Consider the following 25,342-nt stretch of genomic DNA (forward strand, 5'->3'; position numbering starts at 1 on the left):
TTACTTACAGAAATGGTGACTGTTGTCTTGTTTTTGTGAGACGTGGGGTTCTGTTACTGTCAGTGAGAAAAGAACAAAGCAATTTTTTAAGGAAATTGATCTTCTGGATGTTCAGAACACATAATAAAGATATGATAGTTGAATTTAGATCCTGTGCATATGGTGAACATTGTTGGATTTTAAGGATAATAAATGCAGAATCACTTTAGCAGAGCACAAGTGTTTTTCTTTAAAGGAGTCTATCCATTTAATCTAGAAAATATTGATTTCAAACTTCATTGAAGCCTGATGTACTTATCACTATTTAATATTATACTACAGCACAGTAAAAAAAGCTTTTTTTATTTATGATCATGTGAATACCTCTGTTATGATACCTACTGAGCTGCTATCGTTGAAAGCTTCTTCATTTTTTAAATTTTCTGGTGTCAAATTTCAAAATCATTTGGCTATTAGATAGTGAAGGGAATGCTTCCTATAGATTGCTTCATGTGAGCACTTGTTCTAATGATCAGTTTAACTCCACAATATCTTAAAATCTAACTAGCTAAATGTGCCTATGTGCCTGAAGCCATATATTTATGGAAAAGTAAAAAAACAAATACATATGTATGGATGTGTGTGTGTGTGCATATGCACACACAAGCACATGCCCGTGCACAACCATACATGCACATACTCAGGGCCAAATATTTAAATTAAAACCTATGAACATATATCTTTTAGGAAAATGGTCAACAAAGAACAAAGGAAAAAATGTCTTTGTCTTAAATCACTTATTTTTCTGAGGGAGCTGGCAGCATATAGCTATGGTTTCTCTTGGTCTAAGGAAAGATTGCCATCTGTTGGATGACCTTGGAAAAGAACAGCTTTTTACTATGCATGTGCTCTGTAATTCATGAAAAATCGTAATGAAATTGAAGATTTTCACTTTAAGTTGTATACGTTATGATTGTGACATCTTCGAAGGTCTTTTCAAAACTGCGATCCTAAATTCTCGATTGACTTACATTTCAAAATAAGAAAACAATAAGTGTTTGCTTTAGAATGAACTAAATGCAGACTGTCTGCACATACAGTAGGATTTGGTAGCGATTTAAACGGTCGCACAATATTGAACCCAAGTTTCTTTAAGTTTACTAGAATACGTTGAAAGAGACTTAAGACAACTATTAATATATTTGTGGCACATTTTCCTGTCAAGATTTGGGAACTGAATGAAGCTCTTCTCTTGAAAACAGTATTTGTCTAGCTCTTACAGGGGGGTTGCATTGCATTACATTTAAAACAAAAATATCACTCGGCTTGGGTTTAAAATGTAATGCTTTTTTTTTTATCTTTCAGCCCAAGAACTTGCCAGTCAAGATGAAAAACTTCTTCTAATGGAATCCAGCTTGAAAGCAGCTCAAGAGCAGCTAAGTGAGCAAATAGCAGAAACAGTTCGCCAAGAACAGAACAGTAGAAAATCACAGACACAGCTGAAGACCCTGAGAGAACGTATTATAGCTTCTGAAGAAGAAATTAGTGATTACAAGTGAGTTACTGCTTTTTTAGTATTTGAGAAACAGAAGACATTAAAGTTAACAGTGAATCCTTTTAATATGTATTGTATTAAACATTTATCTCAGGTAAGATATAGCGTAAATGTGTGTTCTATAACTCTAGTGAATAAACTATTAAATCTAAATGATTGATTATTGTACACTGTAAAATATTTTGAGCATTTAAAAATTTTGGATGTTGGAWAAATACTATTATTAGGGATCTATTTTATGTTACAGATTAAAAAGGTTCTCTATTGTTAAAGTAAAATAATATATGGAATTTATTTATTACCTATATATTAATGGTATTCTCATCTTCCTCTTTTTAGAGACCAAAGGTTACATATGGGTCTTATTGTCTTTCTTTTTTGTTAAAGAGGCTGCTTCTAAGCAAGCCACTACAAAATTAAAGGAAATTTGGTGTTTGAACTTTTAGCCACAACAGCAAGGCACATATGAGKTTGCTAACATAAACTAGAAGGAAAAATGCATACTGTACTTTAGAGTCTAAAGTTTACACTGATAAAAGTACCTCTGTTCTTATGAGACCAATTTTGCATCTATTTGATTAAATATTAAGTCTGCAAATTTAATTAAAAAATGTTAACCTTCAGCATCTGTGTCTTTTGATAAATTAGCAAACTTTTAGCATATTTTTATATTGAGCCACAAACTGATTCATTTTTCCTATTTTTTAAGATTTAGAGTGTGGTAAAAATGACTCATTTTGGTTGATTCTTTYTTCCTTATTGTATGGAAATAGTTACTCTCTCCTTACTCAGGTTAGTTTTTTTTACTCAATCACTAGATATACAGACCAAATCTCACGCTATTTTGTAATGTCACAGAACACAGATGAATACTTTATACAAGATAGCTTGGCTGCAAAAAGAAGTCTGTTCATTTGGTGATGGACTGAACATTTAAAGCTAAACGTTTGTCTCAGATTTGTGACAAGCATCAAAGACTGCATCAACAATCTCCTCTGAGAGCAGGTTTGTTAAGTTTAGAGGCAAAAAACATCATGCTTCTAAAATCAAAATATGATAATGTTATAATTTGTATGCTCAGTGTGAGTGACTTTTACACTCGAACTTTAACCTTTCTGTAGTTCAAATATTTTAAGTTAATTTATCTGCAGAAGAYTGGGAAAAGCTCCCATGGAAAAAAACATTGTGTTCAGTAATGTGTCTTCATTTCTCTAAATAAAATAGCTTGGTGGTTTTCAACCTGTAGTTATTTCTCTAAAGACATTACTAGTACTCCTCTAGGGAGAGTAGTGTCACTGATTTGCTTTCCTAACCTAACTTGAATCTTTTGCCACAACAGCTTTTCTTAGCCATTTTCAAGAGATTCCGCTCAGCTGCCAAAACCCCATGTATGCCAATCTCTGTAGATACTTCTTTGAGAGTAAAAAGGTTACAAGTTGCTGAGACTACGGGTTGTGAGTAACTTAGCGTGAGCTATCGGTGGAAGGAGGGGATTGAAACTCCCAGCTGTGTCTGATCGACTGTGTGGTGAAACRCAACTTCTGAGAGAGCAGGAATTTCTCAGCAGATGCGTGAAACAAGTTTTACTAATATTAAAACAGATTATAATCACTAGAAGACTTTCAGGGAGACTTTAGTGCAATTTTATACTGTACATTCTGTGAACAAATCAAAACTTGAATCGAATCTGTTAACATTAATTGTTAACTAACCTACCTCTTTCTATCCTGTTTTCTGTATTAGTTCAGATTTTAGAAGTTTATTATATTATTGTATGAGCATAATAAGCTTTGGCCTAGAATAATCTTTTGCTAGCTCTATAAATTACCACAATAATTTTTTCTCCATTCTTAGGTTAAATTTCAACCTTATATTTGTAACATCATTGCTTTTAAAAAGTACTGTGACTCRTTATGGAAGGGTATAGTCAGAGAAATGTTTGCTGAATCCGGAAAAAATAAAACTATATTTAAAACAACAAAACCAAACTAATAAAGATAAAAACTAAACAACAAATATTCAGAGATTTTTCTCTTTTGAGGTCCCCCTTTTAAATAAAATTTTATTGTATACCTGAAAATCAACTATGCTGTTCAAGTCGGTCCCTGCTATGTTCTGCTCCTTGGGAGACAGAGAGMGCAACGGATCTCTTTCCCCGGGGTCTTCTGGGACCAGGGGTGTCACAGAGGTTRCGCTCAGCCTCTCTGAAGGGTACTGCATGTGTTGTAAAGCAGCATCCCTTCGGTGCTGACTTATTCAAAGTCACGCAGTCCCGGAGTTTACCTGCCTTCCCACTTAGMGAATACAGCAAAAGTAGCTGGTATCAAGGCGAGAGCGTAGGACCATAGGAATTTGCAGTGTAGCATAAATTGGTGCATTAAAACTACACAGAGAGCTAATATTCTGCTCTAGCTGTTGTGGGGCCTTTGAGGGGAAAAGTCCGTTTCTGTATGCTTTTATTTCCTTGTTGTAAAAACGTGCATTAAAAGTTATTTTTCCTGGAAGTGGTAAAAAAAGGAAATGATTGAATAGGATTTAAAAATAATAAAAGGTCCATTATTTTCACTAGTTTACCAGAACAGAAATAAGGAACAGTAAAAATATTCTCTGCTAATTTCATTGGACGCCCAGAACACATATGTTTTGGAGAAAAACAGCAGAAAGTTCTAAGAAGTCAAAAGCTTTTGTTTTTCTYTGTATTATTCTGAACGAAGTAAACCTAAAGTAACATCCTTCTGCCCCCCACCCCCCCAATATAAGCCTGTTACACTTGAAAGATTTGTTCGGAATGTCCAGTGGGAACCTGGAAATCGTAATAATTTGTAGTATCGATTGTGTGAAGCTATGCAGCTGGGGCCTCTAGTGAATAGACAGGAATAGACATTTTATTGATTAACTTTTACAGTCATATTTTCAAGACTCTGCTGCAACATAATTTTCACTTCCCAGCTTTGTGTTGCTGCATCATGAAACTTGGATTCTTCTCTCTTAACATTTACCCGCTTGAGGGAAACAGTATGGTCTGTCTCTTTTAAGCTGTGCTCTGCAGAAATGCATAATATTTGGCACAGTGAATTCTTCTAAATTTCCCCTCTGCTGTCACAATAAAAAGAGAAATCTTTAGAAGTAATGTTAATAAGCATTACATAACAAGTTGAACCCTCCTTCCATCATGTACTAGAAGCTATTGTATAATAGTTACTAGTAATTTTTATCCTCCTTTATATTTTTATCTTTTCTTTTTTTTTTTTTTTTTTTNAAAATTCCAGAAGTGCTTAAAGTAATTTGCCACATAATGAAAGAGACATTTTTATAAGTTAGTGGAATTTTAAAAGGAAAGGAAGAAACTGTTACACTGAAAATCTGAGCTGAATTATCAATAAAAATGATTTTTTCCAGGAGTGAAATTCTACATTAACCGAAGTTTCTGTAAAAATACATAGAAGCCAGGATTTCAATTCAATTATTTAGCAATTATTTAAAAAAGTGGTATATGTATATATACTGAAGTCTCCAATAAKAAAATCTTAGAAATTATTATTTTGCACTTCTTAAACTAACCATTTCCAGAAAAAAATATGATATTGTGGCCCATCTAAAGAATTATTACATATTTGCTATTTTTTTCAGTGTGGGATACATTCTACATTAGATGCCCAAGCCATTTCCCTTTCATATGTATACACAATTACTTTAATACACTTGTAGTGAAAATCCTAATCTGTTTCTCATCATTTAATGAATGTTTATTATTAGCTACTCTTCATGCTAACTTTCATTTTGACCATGCTTGTAACATAAGTTTAACAGTCATTTGCACAAAATAGGTTGAATATTCAACAGCATCATTACCGGATCTAATATGATTTAAATCTCCTTCATAACATTATTTTTTTAATTATTATAATATTAATATCTCGTAAGTRTATAAATATTTAAGATACATGTGTCATGTCTCCTTTTGTCCTTCCTCTTTCATCAGAGACAGCATTGTGTGCACTGTACATAGCTCCAACTGAGGCAGAAATATTCCCAATCGTTATAAAAGGTTCATCTTGCACGCTATGTTCTAGTCTAGTAAGGAATAATTCCTGTTTTCTCTCAAAGACTCAGAAAAAGTGTAGAGAAGTTTAAGGTAAGGATAATAGCATCAAAGAAAGAGACAATAACAGCTTCTCGAGGCCTCAGTGTCCACTGCACCTGGAACAAGCTTCAGGCGGAAATAGTCTTGATTGGTTGAGGAAGAAGATAAATTGAAGAGTAGGTAAGTTTTCTTTTATGTAAGGAAGAAAAATATTTATCTAGTAAGTTGAACAAAATAGCCTCACATCTTAATGCCATTTTAGGCCACAGTCTTGGAAACATCTATGAATGTCAGTAGTCTTGTGAAGCCAATTACACTATGAAGTTATGAAAGGCTTAAATTGCAAGACATGACAATTACAAGACAATTGTCTTAATATTAAATGTTGTTCATTATTTTATTTTATAGCTCTGAAGCTTTGTCAGAGAACTTCTGAATTATGATTTAAACATTACAGGAAATACATGAAGTGACTGACTTCATTGTATTCTAATTCAGAACGGAAATCCCCCAAAATGTATTCTTTTGTGATTTAGAGGGGGAAAAGGCTTCTCTTTTCTGAACCTTTGTGGACATATTCAAATGAGGTCAAAAGGTGTAGTTCAGTAAGTTTATATGCTCTAGGTAGATAATCCACTAAATGCTCAGGACTAGATGAACAGTAGGTTAACTTTATTGCTCTACAATTTTTTAGAAGTTAAAAAACTCAAACAACTAAAGGTTTTTATCAATATTAAATAAATAAGGTGCCATCTAAGAGGGAAATGTCTCTCAGAGACTACAATTATTTACACTACACAAATTCAGGACTAGTTGGAGTATTTTAAGGTTTACCATGCCACAGCTGAAGACCAGGTGGCTCCATTATTTTATCTATTCTAAATGACTGTATAAAACTACAGTTAAGAAATAAAATGCCCATGAGCCCATAGTTTTCCAAATACTAGTAGAAAAATGAAGATCAGAAGTAAGTGAAAATTTGTACTTTTCACATGTCATAGTACTTCTGACACAAAAATTAAATAATTTAATAAAATAATAACTATTATGTATGAGAAGACTGTCCTGGTCATCATGTTATCCTGAGAATATCTGTGTCTTCCCAGACACCAAAGTTATATTGGGAAAGGCTGAACTGATTGTAACGGAAATCTACCTGACAATCAGCATTTGCAGTGGCAGGAAAAAATATTTAAGAAAAGAGAGTATAAAATTAAGAAAGACAGATTGACTCATAAGAGTAAAATACAAATAGTCTGAATCAGGATTGATTTCGACATAATGTGGTAGAGGAATCCCCATTTATCGATCAACTTTAAAGCCCATGCACAGCACTTAAAAAGATAAAGTAAGCAAGGTCAGATAATCAAAGCATTTAAATAGTAAAAACAGCAACTGCCACTGTAGACTGCTAAAATAAATCCATAATACAAATTGCTTTAGCAAAAAGTGGATGAGCAGCTGATCTTCCTATTGAACTTTTATACCGTTCAGTGACCACACTGGGAAAAGGATTGGGAGAAATGCCTTGAAGATCAATAATGAGTGAGATGTAGCAGGGATTCACTCTGAACACGAAAGAATTACAAGTATGAGCATACAGATCTTGAAGAAATGTCATCAAGAAAGGACTATTCTTTAAAATATCATGCATATTATATGAACATGACATTAGCTGAAATTCTATTATGTTCTTTGAGCACTGAAAGCTTATTAAATCAGATATTTTGTTATTGTAAACCATGAAAATAAGACAAAAAGAAATAATAATATTAGGGAAATTACTTATAGGAATTCAATAACTTCTGTCTGCAAAACAATGAGCCTTTCTAATATATTAATTAATATAGTATTCAGTTGATGATGGTACTTTCCAACATTATATATTTCAAGAAGATATATTGAAGATAAGGGCTAAAATACATAAATATTATTTTACTGTATCTCTTTTTGGACTCTGGTACTTTTTTTGACTTCACCATGCCTCTGTAATCGGTATGTTTAGCGTAAATATTATTCCTGCAAATCTGTACTAAATAACATTTTCATAGGTATTTTTAATGTTTTCTAGAAACTAGAATGATCTGTTGCAAGTGCTCAGGATTTCAATTCCTCCTAAACCTTTGTAGGCCTTTCATTACAAAGATGATGTTAAAAGTGTACTCTAGCTTTCATTTATACTTCATTTTTTCTGGTACTCTTTGAAAAGCATTTACGTGAAAATAGCTCATTGTTTCATACCTGTTGTATTCATTTACAGTTTTATTATATCATTGCATGAAAACTACTGAATTTCTGTAGGCATAGTGCATCTTTTAAAAAGCAGAATCCTGCTTTTTTATTTTTGAATGTAATCTTCTTTCCATTTCAGGTTCATTGCCTTAATTTATAAAAAAAGGAGTTACCATCAAAAAATAACAATTCAAGGTTTGAAGGTATTTGTATTTTAAACAATAAAAAGGTAGAAGAATTAAAACCAAAGATATACAAAATAGTCTATGCTTTTTCTGATAAATAAGAGAGCATTCATATATTCTTTGAAGGCATTATTCAGCAACATATATTATAGGAACTGAGTCCCAAAAGCATAAAGATTGTTCACTATAGTAACTATATAATATGCTTCCTTGTAATGCACGGTTATTTTCAGCTAGTRTTGGCTCCATATTTGCAGTATGAATTGCTGATTACAGCAATTTCAATGGTAAAATTGTGAAATAATATTCATAGTTGTCAGAGAAAGGTCAGCTTATTTGCATTCATTAGGAACTTGGAGGGCTATACAGCATGCTTTTCCTTTGGGATGCTTACAGTTATTGATTTGTGTACAGCTGAAGGAAAAATTAATTAGAATTATATTTCAATTAGCACTGGAGGCTGTATAATAATAATTATAATAATAACAACAAAGTTCTACATCAAAAAATGGGAGTCAGCAAATTAAATAATTGTCATTTTTAAAAATTAAAATTGTTATATTTAACTTATTTAGAATAATCTCTTCTGAATGGCCTAAGGAAATCTTTTACAGAACTTTTGTTAATACTCACCATACTTTTATTTGCACGAAAGTGCGTAAGCACTTACATTAATCTGGCATAAAGTATTCATAACTTTTCTGTCTAGGACTGTTCTTTAAAATGTTTATAAACCCAGAAAGCATTTAAATATTACAAGCTTAACTTTCCTTATGTAAGGAACTTTCCTCATATAACATGCATGATTATTAATTTGAAACTTTTGTTTAAACATATGAATAATTCTGTTATAATAAATGAGCTTATTTACATGATTACAGTGGTACTTTAGTTCTTAAAGACCTTTCGAGACCAAGAGCTATATAAAAAGAATGGAAATGTGTTATAGTCATTGTTGTCTGCTAGCTCCTTAAGTCTGAAAAATGTGGGTAGTACCTTGAAAAAAAGTTAAAACAGGAACCATGCCAAAACTGTGGGACAAAGGAAGATTGTCAGACTGAGACAACACTTTGTGGAAATAGAAAGAGAGGTGGAGAACTTAAGACTTACACATAGCAATGATGCTCAGATGGTATGCATTCGTGTATTTGAAATCTTGTTTGTATTATATTGAGAAATACTGTACATGATTAGTGCATACTTCTGTGAACTTTTAACACTTCAGATGGATTAGAATGTCTTTTTTTGATCATATCCATATTGTTCACTGTGATAAGATTAGGTCCTGAGTCATTAAAAAAAGTTTGGCTTATTTCCATTACATTCAAACATGTTTTAAGTAGAAAAATATAGAATGCAGTTTTCCATATTGTGCATATATAACACATGTTTGAGATTAATCAAATCATAGTCACCTCTAATTAACCACAGGGAGCAATCCCAACATGGGACAGAGCCAGATGACAAAGAAGTGAAGCATATATTTAAAAGATGCAGCATATGAAGAAAAGAAAATAAGTTATGACTGCCTTAAGAATCCTGAAAAAGTTTTTAAGCTTGTGGTTCTGTGGGTGTGATTCATACAAACTGTCAAGTAGCCTAGGTTTTGTTTTGATTTTTTTTTTTTAACTTGGACAACATTTCTAAAATTTTCCACAGCCAAGCTGTTGTATAGCTTAAGTTAAAATATTTTTTTCTGGAGTTAATCTTTTCTCTTCACCCTCCCTGATTATTAGAATCAAAAAAAAGGCCTTTGCTTTTTCAGATCAGCAGTTTTTGTTATACTTAATGTCTTATTTGTACATCAACCTGTTATGATTTACCTGAGTCCTTGCTACAGTAGTTCAAGAAAAGTAGTGATCAAGGTCTCGGAGGACTCCTTCCTCCAGCGTTGTTGAAGTAGGAAGCTGTAGAGTTTGTATAAGAAAAAAAATGGTTTTGTGAGGAAGACAATTGAATACACAGCTGGACAACTAGATATTTTCCTRGTGTCTCCTATAGAAGTCCGACAGAGTACTTCATCTAAACTTTTTTGAATACTCGGTCTTAGATTCTGTCATCTGATTTGTAGCAGTCTGAGCTTTCCCAGACAAAACTGAAGTCAATGATAATTTTCTTTGAACACTTGAAGACCTTTAAGTAAAATATTAATACAAGATGTGAGAAAACAGGGTTCAGTTCTGCCATTTGTCTGACAGGGGTTTTGAGCCAATGTCAACCATGTTTCAAGGGAGGACAATAGTCCCTGAGCAAATATGAGGTTTTCTGTCTCTCTTTGAGTTGATAAATGTTAAAATTGGCCATGCAAAGTGGAACTCTCTTTGGAAGAAAGACTGAGAGAGCAACTCATCTTAAAATAGCACAGAATTATGTTGATTCAAATTACTTCAAAATGAAAGAGAAATTAAGCCATGTACTCATATACCTCAAGTGAGCATTGTGATTACTGGGAAAAATGGGATTTCCCATTATGTTTTTGCTTTAAGTGAGCCTCTTTATTTTCTTTCTGTTACCCCACGCCCTCAAAACTCTGTTTGCTTCAATGCTCTACCTGTAAAATGTTGATAAAACTATCTTCTCATGTCACAGGATGCTGATAGTTATGAAACTCTCAGATACCATAGCGCTGACACTCAATGGCTATATCTATACTTTATTTTCCTTTGTGTCAGAGCCCTGTTTCTAAATTCAAATCATATGAACTGGCTCATATTCACATTGTCTGTATGATGGAGATTCTGACTAAATTTTCCTTAATGTTCTGTATTCGGCTACTGAATGGACTAGAAGTTTGCTTCAAGTTGTTTTGAAATTAACTAATGTGAGCGGTGTGGATGATCAGGGGGTTTAAAACAAATTATGTGTGAATTAATTTGAAGATTTGGAAACTTTCATAGAGAAGCTTATGAGATAATGAATAATCTTGTATTCAGAGTAACACTTGAATACTGTACTACAAACACTGAGATAAAAATGAGGATAACGTCAATGACAATAAACCAAAATATGGAATTATTTGCTCCTTAAGTGAGCACGCCATTAACTAAGTTGAATGTTTTAAGGAAGTGGTAATAGCATAGCAAGTGATAACAAAAAGTTACAAACCGTGTAAATATCAATACATATATGAGGCAGAAATTAAGATCACCCGGCATCCTTAATTCTGATGTATTGTGAATTCTGAACGTTTGACTTTGCAAAGATAATGGTTTTAAAGTAATTTTATGTAATTTCCTTACTCCTCCAAAAAAAAAGAAACAGAAAACAGAGACATTTCATCATGAAAATCCCACTACTAGAATCATAGTAAAATACTTGCATCATAGCCAGGACCGAAAATTTTACATAGAAAGACTTCTCATGCAAAGACACTATAACTGATAATTTTAGACTGTTATTCTGTTGTTTCTCTGAATCATGTCACTGCTGTGGCAGTCTACTGCACTACCTCCACTCCATCTCTTAGTCTTAATTGTTTTACATAGGTCTTTGCAGTGGTCTTTCGACTCAGCTCTCCAAGATTAGCATCTTGCACTTTTTGTACATTAAAAATCAAAATGTTTTCTTTTCTATGCTATTTGAACATTGAAAACAGATTACAGAGAACACAGAAGAGACTCTCGTGCCAAGTATCACAGCATCAATGTTGTCAAAAATTATGCATTACCACCTTGTATCAGAGTCTATTTGCCTTTTGCTGAGACTGTTCTGCAAGAAAACTAGGCACAAGAGCTGGAATCAGTCTCAGGGCCTGATTCCAAGTAGAATGGACTTCAGGAGGTATCCAGCCCAAAAAGAAGTAAAACTGAATTAGCATCTTTCATCAGGACACTTTTCAAAAAGAGCTACTATAAAGGAGTTCCTTGTTTGGTGCTGGGTGCTGCCTGACTGAGGAGCAGATTAAGTTTTGGCAAGCAGTTGCCTTCACTAGCAGGGATGTCAATTTTGTTGTGTTTGCCAAGCTATACCTGTTGGTCGCTTTATGCCAGCTAAGATAAAGTGTGCTACAACCACATAGGATTATCTGAAAAAAATCTTTTAATTGCTTTTTTTTTTTTTTTTTTGTGTGTGTGTGTGTGTGTGTGTGTGTGTGTGTGTGTGTGTGTGTGTTTTTTTTTTTTTTTTTTTTTTTGCCACCCCAAGCCAGAAGAAAGACAGGATAGTTCACAGCCACAGCAAGACACCACCCTTTTCTAAGGTGAAGAACTTTTCAACAAAATGGATATTAGACTTCAAGGTAAAAACAGTCTCTCTTTCTGTCTCAGTATATACACACATAAACATGCTCACAAATACACAAATATATATTTATTAATCTAATTCTTGAAAATGACCATGTCATTTTCATAGGAACTTTCTTAGACAATTTGAGCTTGAGCAAAAACCCAACAAGACAAATTTTAATCCAAGAAGACRAATTTTGGCAAAGCTCTAAGCAACTAAAACATGTCTTATAATAGAAAACTTAATGATAGACAACACAATGATATACCATCATAGTACCATCCTGCCAATAGATGAAGAGAGAGCAACTGAATTTCTTGATGATACTATGTCACTGAAGCTGATGAAAATATACAAAGGCTTTTTGGCTTGCAGCACCAAGTGAAACTTTGAAAATAACAAGTAAAACCCTGATGAAACAAACTTAAACTTGACATGAATCCTAATGTTTCCTTGCGTATAATTTGCAGAGGTGTATTGCTTGTTAGTCTTTTAAGGATAAGAGTCAGCAAGAGCTTGCAAAATTCAAGAGATTTTTTTTTAACTATGAAAAACATCTTATTCTTGTTCTTTAATTATTTGAAAATTGTACTCAGATTTATAAGAAAAGGACTTTGAATTGTTATCTATAATTATTATCAATAAAAGCTGTAGCAGTCAACGACAACTTGTCAAAAAACAAGGGGTCTTCAGTTTGGTTTTTGGAGATCAGTGGGTGATTTGCCTTTTTTTTTTTTTTTTTCCCCAAGGGTGGTTCTTCCTAAAAGAGGCCGTGTTTCTGTTTGATGTTCAGTTTAATTGAAGTTCCCTTTCAGCTACATATTTTAGTTGTCAGAACTCACAGTGGCAATACATGTTCTTTTTCTGAATTTGGTAGCCCCAGCGATTACACTGGGACCCTTCAAGCATCTGTTTTAAGTCCTCTGAAAACCACTAGAAGTTATTGTGTAATATTTTCGGAACTTCTGGGGATCTATTTTAACAGCCTGTTTTGTGGAATATAGTTAGGTAGCTATTTAGCTCTCTGGTTCTTCCAGATTAGGCAAATTTTGGTAGTCAGTTTGGAGTAGAAATGTTTGTCTTAGTACATGATAACAGTAAGTCTACCCTTTCATTTCTCACCCTTATAGAGTCTTGACACTTGGCTAACAATGTTGACCGCCCATGTATTGATACATCCATATCACAATAAATTTTCTATTTTTTTCATACTTGGTGAACAACATAGCAGTTCATAATCCTTCAACTTTGCCTGTTGCCAGATTTAGATATACTTACCAGAAGGTTTTTTTTTTTTTTTTTTTTTTTTTTAGTAGCAGTGGCTCACTGTGAAGTGAGAAAGCCCGTTTACTGTCCAAGAACTGACAAGGGAGACCACAATATCCCACACTCACTAATTCACCTATTCTCTTGCTTCAGGGAAAGCATTTTTAATATGGAAGCATATTAAAGGCAGCCTTCATACCTCTAATATTTTTTGCTGAAAAAAGTATGACTATTATTTTAATCAGAGCACATCTAGCAGCTATATGGCAACTCATTGATCTGCCAGAGATCATTCGTTTTTTCCTCATTTTCCTCATATTGTTTCAGTGCTTCTAAACTTTACCTGTGCATTATGATCATTCAGAAGCTCTTTCCTGAGATCTAGTATTTTTTACTATTCATAGAGTGCAAGTTTGAACATGCTTACTATTCAACGTTTCCATTTGTGACAACATTTTTAGTTTGTGTGACTGTTGCATCACTTCACAGCATAAGCTATATTTGTCATAATAGCTACATTCACCATATTTAATACGGAAAAATTTACATGTGGACTACTTGAGTTGTTTACCAAAAGTGACACTAAAAGTATTTGCAGAGAAGTAACTTTGCATAGCTTTCTTTTCTTTTCTTTTCTTTTCTGATTGCATTTTCAGATATGGAACTAAAACAATATATTGTAAGACAAAAAAACACCTTAATAAAACTATCATAAAATGTAGTAATCCAGTTTTACGGAATAATTAAAAATATTCTCTCATATACCTAATATTTATCATCTCTTACCAGTACTTTATTCCGTCACTGTAAGAAAATCAAATGCAGTCACCGTCTGGTCTCTTATTAAGACATTTTTTTATTATTAAAATAGTCTAATGAGGAGTACATAACTCTTCCAGACGAAGAATTGAGATATTTTATCTGATTACACTGCCCCTTTTTGTTTGAACAGAACAAGAAATGATGTTTGAACTCCACATTTAGGAACTGGTAAGGCTTTAAACTTGTGGAAGAAGCAGTTCTGGAGATTATTTTAAAGAAGTCTTTGCCAGAAAAGTAAAACCAATGGGAAATGTGAGATGAGCACGCAGTCTGTCAGAAAAAAAATGCTAAACCAAGTTCAGCTGTGTTCAGCTACAATCTTGCAAAATACAACTGAAAGTTTGAAGACCTATAGCATGTCTTTTGCCTATATATTTAACTACCAAAAGAGCATTTTGTTACAGAAGCTAACCAGAGCAACCTGGAAGTGACTCTGGCTTGAAGTTTTGTTTAAAAAGTCTGAAGAGAAACTGCCTAGAATTGCAGGGATCATAAGTTTGAATTCTTATCTTTTAGCTTCTTCAGATCCTTAATGCCCCCCATACTGTCCAAAAAAGAATATGTTTTTATAGAACAAGCCATGCTGAATCTCATGGCCATTCAGACCTGCTTATCTTGYTTAGACTGCTTTAGGTGGAGAAGTAGCTTTTGTTAATGAAGAAGTAGATGATTTAATGCCTTGTTCTTACCCTGTGTAAAGTCAGTAGAACTTGAGGATAAAAAAAAAAAAAATCAAAATCGATGAACTAAATATGCTATGAGAGCGGCACATTTCCATGGAAAGTTAAAAAAATAAAAAAGTAAGATTTTGTTTTATTTAGTCATAACTGTTTACGGGAATAACAACGATTTTTTCTGATACCAATCAACTGACGGTAGACATCAACGGGCATAATTATAAAATACACCCTCCAGATCACATAACACATAAATAGACAGTATACAAACAGCTGGAAAAATCTTTTTCCTATTACTTCTGGAAAAGGGATTGGCATCATTCTTTTTCAAATTTGTACCAGATAGTATGTTGAAATCAAAAATTTATACCTAGAAAAGTGAGTTTTTAAAAGTTCCTAATTGTTATTCTACTCAGACTTTCTTTCAGAAAACTCAAGAATGYGACAAATTAAAAAAATGCAATGAGTTTTTATTTTTCTGAATAAAAATGGAATAGGCTTATGTGTACAATGGGATAAAAACATACAATCTGGCAATATTTGCATTCAGTTTTACTCCATGATAATTTCTTTGCCCATTCCTGAGATTTGAGTTAAATTCGTTTTCTATTGATAAGGCCAAATAAACTGTAAGAAAATTAGTTCTGTCTCAGCCTCTCTCTTACAAATATATTTAGAGAAAGGAATGTCCTTTTGTTTATTTATTTATGTATTCTTACTTTTAACTTAACACAGCTGTGTAAAAAATAATATAGTTTGATTGCTCATAATTTTCGGCCCTGCAATTAATAAGGAGGGATGAAAGGGATTAAGATCAGTGGAACAATATAAGAAAATGTTTGTTTAAATTGCATRCTTCCAGGATTTGGCAGGAATGAAAGCTTTTCCATCTAAATTATACCATATAATCTAAACTGTTTTACTTTTTAAGTTTAAAAAGCATGGAAATCACAYAGAAAAACTGGAAGAAGAGATTGGCCAGACACAGACAAAACACTGCTATGTACGGGAGGAGCTTTTAGGAGAGCAGTCTTAGCTCAAAATTCTCCAGCTGGACTGTGCTGCAGTGGAAAAACTGATAAAATACCACAGTACTCAGGTAATAGTCTTGGTGCAATAAATGAAATGGAAAACTTAACATTTGAAGTAATATAGTGAATGCTTTTAGAGGATTTTTCCAGTGGATAAAGAAATATGGTTTAAATAACGTTAACTGTAAATGCACTTTCAACACGAACAACAGAAACATTGCTGYAAACATCTAGGGTCAACGTAAAAGAACATTCCTTCTTTTTAAAGTGATGTTGTGAGTGGGATTCCTGTTACCTAACTTTAGGCGTCTACAGTATAGATGRGAATATTTAAGGTAGGTGTCTAAGCTCCCATTAGAGTCACTGGAGACTTAATCAATTCCATGACTGGAATTTAGGGCTGAATAAATATTTGGCGGATCAAATGCCAGAGTCTATTTTCAGATGAGCTGAAAATCTCTGCAGACTCCAATGTTCGTATGACCAGAACTCCAATGAACGTAGTGGAAGTGGAAGAATGCAGTCACACATAATCGTCTTAACACAGACAACTAAATTTAAGTGAGAATAATTCAATCTGATGAATTAGTTATTACAATTCATACAGAATTATTTTATTTTTCTATTTTTATTATTCATAAGTGTACTTAAAAGTATAAAGGCATAAAAGAAATACCGGTGCTTGCTCTGAACAATGTACAATATACATATAGATGAGGTGTAAAAATGGAATGAGAAAGAAAAGTTAAAATAATACATAGTTTTCCCTATGTATGAGTGGTATCTTAGTTGAGTGGTAGCTACCATAAGTGGTAGCTTATGTCAGAGTGGTAGCTTAGCCAATTTTGTTTTTGTTTTTGTTTTTGTTTTTGTACATTTTTTTCTATTATCCATACTTCTAAGTGCTTTATTCTTTTATTTCCTAGAAATAAAAAGACTGAGAGAATGTGAATAGAGGAAAAAGCATGAAAACCATGAGAATTAGTAGAATGACTGAAAAGAAGGAAATTTGGTAGAAATTGAAGGCTAAGGAGATATAAAAGAGGAAAACAGTACTTAAAAAGCACACTGGCTTGAGGGAATAARGTCTGTCAAAAATACATTTGGAGAATCTGAAGGATGTTGGAAGAGAGTAGCTGATTAATCGACACATAGATAAGTCCACAGGCTGTGTCTCAAAGACGTTTGATGGTACCGAGACAATGCTACAGTGCTCCCTCTACGGGAGACAGAACCAGTGCATGCTTCAGAGTCTGGACTCTAAAGGACACCTCASAGCTTTCCTTTTTCTCCTTTCTCTTCTGGCGGCTTCTGGACCACTGATACTCCCAAGTGCTTTGTGGAGATARTGCAGAGACAATGTGAAAACAATTTATTGGAAATTTTGAGTTGCTCCTAGTCTGCTGCTTATGCAAGGAAAGGCACCATTGCTAGCCTGAAGCATAAGTCCCTGACATTTCCATGTCTGTGGGAGCTTTAGATTAACACTCTTTCCYGTTCTACTGTAATCAGAAAGGAAACAATGGTGACAGGATTGTCTGCTGTATTATTTCACTACAGCAATGTGTTAATTTTGGAGCTTGATTGAGCCTTATACAGAATACAAAATGTTTATGCAACTGAAGTTTGTTATCACTTGTGGGCTGCGTCATATCATATCTTTGAATATTATATCTTTGAACCTTCATATCATATATTTGAACATTCAGTAAAAAAAAAATAAAAAAAAGAGAGAGACCAGTTGAAGAAGACAAAATGATGTTCTATTTTGCAAGGATTCATTGCATAAACAAAGTCTTCAGGCTATTAGTGAATTAAAATTGCCTGATTTGCATGCATGCTATTTTTCACTTAGTTTTATGATAAAAAAAAAAACTTTTGCACTTCCAGTATTTTTAACATATAATGTTATTACAGTAAAAAGAAATTTCAAATAAATTCATAGTTAGTTTCTTTAGTAAGTATGAAAGTTTGTTGCTTTTTATAAATAAAGTACTTTAAGGGTATAAGAAGATTTTATGTAAAAACAAATACACGATGAAAATCAAGCAGTTGGATACAAAGGTTGCTCATGATAAAAATAGGATTATGAATAYATCATCACAGCTTGCTTTATGAATGTTGATTCTCCCCCAATAAAGGGAAAATTGCTACTGAGAACAACCGGTTCTATTAAACTTCTTAACTAAGCATTTCTCATTTTCTGAATCAAAGTAACCTAGAAAAGTACACTGAAGGTTTCATCTTTATCAGCTTTACTTATGTAGAGTTCATTAGAAAGAATTCTACACTGAAATAGCATAACTTCTTTTAACCTACTTTACTGCCATCATATGAATCTTCAACTACTAGGCATAAAATTGCTTAATTCTTCAGATATTATTGTATTTATATATCATAAAGCCAGAAGAAACATTGTAATCTAATCTGCTATGTGGCACAACGCAGGCAACAAGACTTCACTGAAATAAGTAATACTTCAGTAATTGTGATTGAAATATAGCTGTTGAAATAAAGCATATATTTCTAATCCATTCTTGACTTTAGATATCTAATATTAGAGAATTAATAGCAATCTTGTACCAGTTGTCCCAATACTTAACAAATCTTTTAAAATCATGTACTATGTTGATTCTATATCGTWTTTGTTTCCTACTCAAATTGTCATATGAAGTCACTCAACAAAAATGTTATATTAATATTATCATCTTTATCAATAACTTTTGAAATATCATAAAAGAAAGACAGCAGATAGTTTGACAAGATGTGTTTGCCATAAATCCACAGTAATTTTCATTGATTATATTAATGTACATTTGTTCTCTGTAAATAAAATTAATGCAAATTACTGTAGATTTATGTTATCAGCTGTTCTGATAGTTTAACTGGAATAGATGTATAACTACCCTGCCCCAATTGTTTGAATCAGCATGATAACTCCTCGAAAGCTTTAGAAGAATCTTAATTTCTACTCTCTTCAGCTCTCTTCTACTGTCTCCTCAAGTTTTCCAAGACCAAACACTGCAGTAATGGCTAGAAATTTTTTCAAATAACACTTGTGTTAGGTACCTACGACTGTCTGTTAAAATATACCTATACTTCTTGGTTTGCAATAACTTTTGTCCTAAGTAAAGATAATGTGTACTCTTCTGTTACCTTTTTTTTCTCTAACTTTCTTTCTCTCTTGTGTTTTTAGGGGATCTAAGATAACATTCTTAAAAGAATTACAGATGACATCATACTTTTATATTTAAATTCTTTGTTCCTCTTCTTTCAATTTTGGGATTTTTGCTCTTTTAACACACTTTTTGGTGTATGTGAGTGTATTTCTAAACTAGCATGTGCATGTACATTAATGACCATGTGTATGTATGTAGGTATTACGCAAAACTTAAAAAAAATATTTAGTTACTTACATCTAAAAATATGACTTGGTCAAGATTACTTTTTTATGAAGAACAATTAACTTTCAGTTTTGAAATTAATTCATATTTACGTGTTTTAAATTGATCTCCAAAATAGAATTCCCCATGATTTTTTGAATTAAACGCTTTTTATTAGTAATATCTTTCTATGAAGATGCTATTTATAATTATTAAAATTTCAGGGATACTTTGATAAGAGTAGCATAAGAGCTCGAATACACCAATTCTGTTTGAAGTCTTCAATGAAAACTCTGATTTTCCCTTTTGAGTCTAGTCTTCAAAATCCTTTTTTGAAAATCTTTGAAAAGTTAATTTTAGATGTTTATTAGTTTGGTAACCTGAAATAACTTAACTGACATTGGTTCAGATTTTGTTCATGATATTTATTGAGAACATTGTTGTACAAGTGATTTAGAAATATACAGCATTGTGTTATCAAATGATTACTTAGATGGCTAGTTATATTTCTGATAACAGTGACAACTGGTAGAGTGATTGTCAGAACAGGATTTCATAACATCCATATTTCATTCCAATTTGTATGTATTTTTATATTAGTAGTGCTATYGATAAACCTCTCTGTGTATATGTTACTCAAAGAAACCTTAATACATAACTTAGATCTTACAGGATTTGTCCAAAAAAAACAATATTATCAGAGAGTCCTTTGGCTTTTGTTCCTCTAAAAAAATAGCAGCTGATTTGAAAATGAAAATTTGCTTTCCTCCTTTCACAAAATCACAGAATCGTGGAATGGTCAAGGTTGGAAGGAACCTCTGGAGATCATCTAGTCCAACCTCCCTGCTCAAGCAGGGTCACCAAGAGCATGTTAGACAGGATCACATCCAGGCAGGTTTTGAATATTTCCAGAGAAGGAGACTCCACAACCTTTCTGGGCAACCTGTGTCAATGCTCTGTCACCCTTACAATGAAGAAGTTTTCTCTTATATTCAGATGGAACTTCCCATGTTTTAGTTTGTGCCCATTGCCTCTTGTTCTATCCCTTGGCACTATTGAAAAGAGTTTGACCCCATTCTCTTGACACCCTCCCTTAAGATTTTTGTACACATCAATAACATCTACTCTTGTTCTTCTCTTCTCCAGGCTAAACAGGCCCAGCTCTCGCAGCTCTTCCTTAATAGGGGGATGCTTGAGCCCTCTGATCATCTTTGTAACCCTACTCAGGACTATCTCCAGAAGCTCCTTGTCTCTCTTGTACTGGGAAGCCCAGAAYTGGACACACTGTTCCAGATGAGGCTTCACCAGGGCTGTGTAGGAGGATCACCTCCCTCGACCTGCTGACAACACTCTTCCTAATGCACCCCAGGATACCCTTGTCCTTCCTGGCCACAAGGGCACATTGCTGCCTCATGGTCAACTTGTTGTCCACCACACTTCCAGGTCCTTCTTCACAGACCTGCTTTCCAGAAGGTCAGCCCCCAGACTGTCCTGGTGCGTGGGGTTATTCTTTTCTAGGTGCAGGACTCTGCAGTTGCCCCTTTTTGGACTTTATGAGGTTCCTCTCTGACCATCTCTTCAGCTATCGAGATCTCTCTGAATGGCAGCACAGCCTTTGGTGTATCAGCCACTCCTCCTAGCTTGGTATCATCAGCAAACTTGCAGAGGAGGCACTCTGTCCCTACATCCAGGTCACTGATGAAAACGTTGAACAAGACTGGACAAGGTACTGACCCCTGGGAGACACCACTAGCTATGGGCCTCCAACTAGACTCTAAGCCACTAATCACAAAAAAACCCTCTGAGCCTTCCAGCCAGTTCTCAATCCACCTCACTGTCCACTCATCTAACTTGCACTTTCTGAGCTTGCCTAGGAGAATGTTACGGGAGRAAGTGTCACAAACCTTGGTAAAGTCAAGGTAGACAACATCCACTGCTCTCCCCTCATCTGCCCGGCCAGTCTTTCCATTATGGAAGGCTATCTGATTGGCTAAACATGATTACCCCTTGGTGAAGCCATGCTGACTGCTCCTGATCACCTTCTTTTCCTCCATGCGCTTAGAGATGCCATGCAGGATGAGCCGTTCCATCACCTTTCCAGGGATGGAGGAAAGACTGATGTGGCCTGTAGTTTCCTGGGTCCTCCTTCTTGCCCTTTTTGAAGAATGGAGTGAGTAATCAGCTTTCTTCCAGTCCTCAGGCACCCCTCCAGTTCTCCATGACCTTTCAAAGATGATTAGAGCAGCCTAGCAACAACATCCAACATCTCCCTCAGCACTCATGGGTGCATCCCATCAGGGTCCATGGATTTGGGGGTGTCATTTGCCTACATGATCTCTAACCAAATCCTCCTCAACCAACGGAAAGCTTTTCTCCAGACTTTGTGTCTTGTGTCCAGGTTCCAGTATTCATGGGGGCTGCCCGTATCAGTGAAGACTGACGCAAAGGCGGCATTCAGTAACTCTGCCTTCTTGGTATCCCTTGTCACCAGGGCCCCTACCCTATTCAGCAGTGGGCCCCCATTTTCCCTAGTCTTCTTTTTGCTACTGATATATTTGAACAAGCCCTTCCTGTTGTTATTGGTGTCCCTTGCCAGACTCAATTCCAAATGGGCCTTAGCCTTCCTCGTCGCATCCCCGCATACTCTGACCACATTCCTATACTCCTCCCAAGTGGCCTGTCCCCTCTTTCACATTCTGTGTATTTTCTTCTTCTGTTTGAGTTTTGACAGGAGCTCCTTGCTCATCCACGCAGGTCCCCTGCCCCCTTTTGCTGGACTTCTTACTCATAGGGATGCACCTCTCTTGGAGGAAGTGATGTTTGAATATTAATCATCTCTCTTGGACTCCCTCTTCCTTCTAGGGCCATGGGACTCCTCCAAGTAGYTCCCTGAAGAGGCCAAAATCCACTCTCCTGAAGTCCAGGGATGAGATACTACTTACTACCTTGCTTAGTCCTTGCAGGATCCTGAACTACACTATCTTAATTCTTTAACAGTATGTAAATGAAATTTCCTTTCATTTGTCTTGTTTCTTTTCATGGTTTTACAAGTAAGCAATTTCAGCATTTAACAAAATGCAAAATAGGTAGAGACAGGTGCTTAGAAGCTGTGTTGAACAGCACACTCCATTTACTTCTGTCCTATATTATTTTTTTTAAGTATATATTTCCCAGTTTTTCTGCTAATATAAGTAAATCTTTTCTGATAGTTATAGTAATTGTATAAACATTGTTTAATGGTCCCAAAGTTACACCTCTCTTCATTCTGACTTCTTAATTTCTGCATTTTTGCATATCGTATAGTGGTTGTTGTTAGCAATCAGTATAGTAAAAAAGAGCAGTAAGTCATAAAGGTCARATAAAGAACTAAATTTTCCAGAGTGAAAAAAACAAATCAAACCAAAACAAGCAAAACAAAAATTGCCTATTGGTTAATATATCATTTTAATACACAATACGAAAATATCTAAGAAAACAAGTTTCAGTTGTTTCTCTTTTTTGTTTACTGTTACTGTTGTTGCATTGATATCTATTATATTGTAATACTTTTGTTATGATAGAGACATCTGTTTTAAACATATTCTGACTACTATAGCTATTGTTTACCTCACTTTTTCAAGTATAGCTTTGTCTTTTAAAAGGGAAATGCAATATAATTCAGTTTCACCAGTAAGCTGACTGTTGGTTCAAATGAATTCAAATTAGGACAATATTAACTTCTATATGAAGTGTAACTAAGGCTACATTGTCCTCATTTCATTCATTGAGTCCTAAATACTATTAGAAAATAGGGAGTAATAAGACCACTCATGAGTCAGTGCAAAAAAGAAAAATACATGAGTCTCAAAAAATAAGCAAAAAAATTCTGAACCATGTCTATGAAGCCTCCTTCTTTCATTTCTCTTTATTATTCTTCAATCAGGAGTATTGCTTATCAGTCATGTGAGATCATTCTCTAAAATGCATGCCAGTGAATAATTTATCTCTAATTTAGTCTCATCTCAAGAGAAATTCAAGGCACCCACATGATATTTTCTACTTAGCAGCAACCTGAAAGAGGGGTTTGAGAATCTGTGTGTGTTGCTAATCTACCAGTTTGCTTTATACAACATTTTAATTTCCATACTTAAAAATACTTAATACATTGACATTTTCATTAAAAATGTTATTTTCTCTCTTTCATCAAAATCTTTTTCATTTCCAAATTAATTTAAAGAAATCTCTAGAGAGGGACATGCAAATTCCTTGCTCAAAACAAAATTTCTAAAAATAYAGCTATTATGTATTTTTACAGCCCCCTGATATGCTACCTACTTTATCCCATGTGTAAGGATTTAGGTTCACCTAAACTGGGATGTAGAATAAATGATGTATTTTATGCTACATAACTTCATGATGTGTGTCTACTAGGTCAAATATTGCTGAAGATATCTCTTAGGCTCTCTAAACTGTCTTTGTGCCACCTAAGGTAACTATATAATTCAATAATGCTACCTTAGAGACAATATCATGATAAAGATTCTGGTCTGTTCATATGTGGGAAATCATGTAAGGGCTAGAGAAACTGTTCTGAAAAGAACAGTACTTTCCTTCTTATATTGGGGAATAGCATACAGGTCTGAAGCTTATTCCCGTCAARTTTAGTCACCACTTCGATGTAATTTCTGGAGCACTTTACAATAGTTTTGAGTACAGATCACACTGTTGAGGTTACAGTTGCTGGAGCAGTTTCACGACCTTTGCAAAAATCAAAGAGTTGAAATATATATAATTTCTATTTCATTTTTTCATCAACTATATTAAATACATACATATAAGACTACCAGTTTTTGTTTAATAGCCAGGAAAAAGCCCTAAATGTTCAAATACATAATCCATATATATGATTTTTCATTTCTTTACTTTGAAGATATTTCCCAAAGAAAGATACAGTGAGTTTGACAAAGTCCTTCCCTTTCTGTGCTTTTTTTTGGGGGGGGTGGGGGTGGGGGAGATATTTGGTCATGTTTGCAGATGAGAAAGAGTAGAGGAAATATTCTATATTAAGGAAAAAATGTAGTTTCATGCAGTGTTTGGTGATGGAGAGAGAAAATGAAGCTGGTCTAATTCAATACATTCAGTATAGGGTTAGGAAAAAATCTTTAAAAAGAGAAATCAAAGTAGTGATATATACGTGTATATATACTATCAGACATTGTAAAAGAAACATATATTTGATCAATATTTATGTTTGATGTCCAAAATAAATGGAAAGTTCTAAAATATTTTTCCATTAAGCAGCAGAAAAGAAGGAAACATCACATAATAATATTTAAACATCTTTAGGTATCCATAAATTACTGTAAATTTAAGATACTAAATCAGAAATTACAGACCATAGTCTCGTATTCTGGAGAATCTGTTTTTTTTTTTCTTTACTCATCTAGTAATGAGTAAATGAACTTCCTACAAGAGGAGTAAATARTTGCCACCACAATTTTCTGCAAGCAATCATTCTTTTCTTCTTCTTCAAAGACAATCACTTAAAAGTTGAGTTTTATGAGAAAATAGGAAAATTGCAAAAGACGTAGAGCCAATCTAAAAACAGTATATATAGAACATCAAGAGTCTTGAATCTTTGGAAAATAAAATTCAGAATGTAAAAAGGGAAAATAGTTTACTGGATAGTRATCACAAAGGACATATTGACTTGGTAATTTTTTTTTTGATCACATAGTATGTGTGGTCTTTTTCAAAGTAACTGTTGCACATAATTATAAACTGAAATATTTAAAAAAGTTTAAATAATTACTACTGACTACACCAAATGTAACCTGTGCATTGCAATGTAAAGAACAATTAGGAAAAAAAATAGGAGAATATATAAGATTTTACATGATTAAAATGTAGCTAGTTGAAGATAGG

General features: G+C 33.9%; 1 protein-coding gene across 1 annotated transcript; it reads left to right on the forward strand.

The window, feature by feature from the left end:
• Nucleotides 1–1,224: 1,224 nt before the first annotated feature.
• LOC146590580 (uncharacterized) lies at nt 1,225–16,123 on the forward strand. The gene is made up of 4 exons (XM_085314283.1): nt 1,225–1,240; nt 1,345–1,534; nt 12,179–12,272; nt 15,956–16,123. The coding sequence occupies exons 2-4, from the start codon at nt 1,383–1,385 to the stop codon at nt 16,058–16,060; spliced, it is 351 nt and encodes a 116-aa protein (XP_085170409.1). The 5' UTR covers nt 1,225–1,240; nt 1,345–1,382; the 3' UTR covers nt 16,061–16,123.
• The last annotated feature ends 9,219 nt before the right edge of the window (nt 16,124–25,342 follow it).

This window comes from Rhea americana, unplaced genomic scaffold, assembly GCF_003343005.1.
Source record: "Rhea americana isolate MKP2758 unplaced genomic scaffold, rheAme1 scaffold_40, whole genome shotgun sequence".
NCBI lineage: Eukaryota > Metazoa > Chordata > Aves > Rheiformes > Rheidae > Rhea > Rhea americana.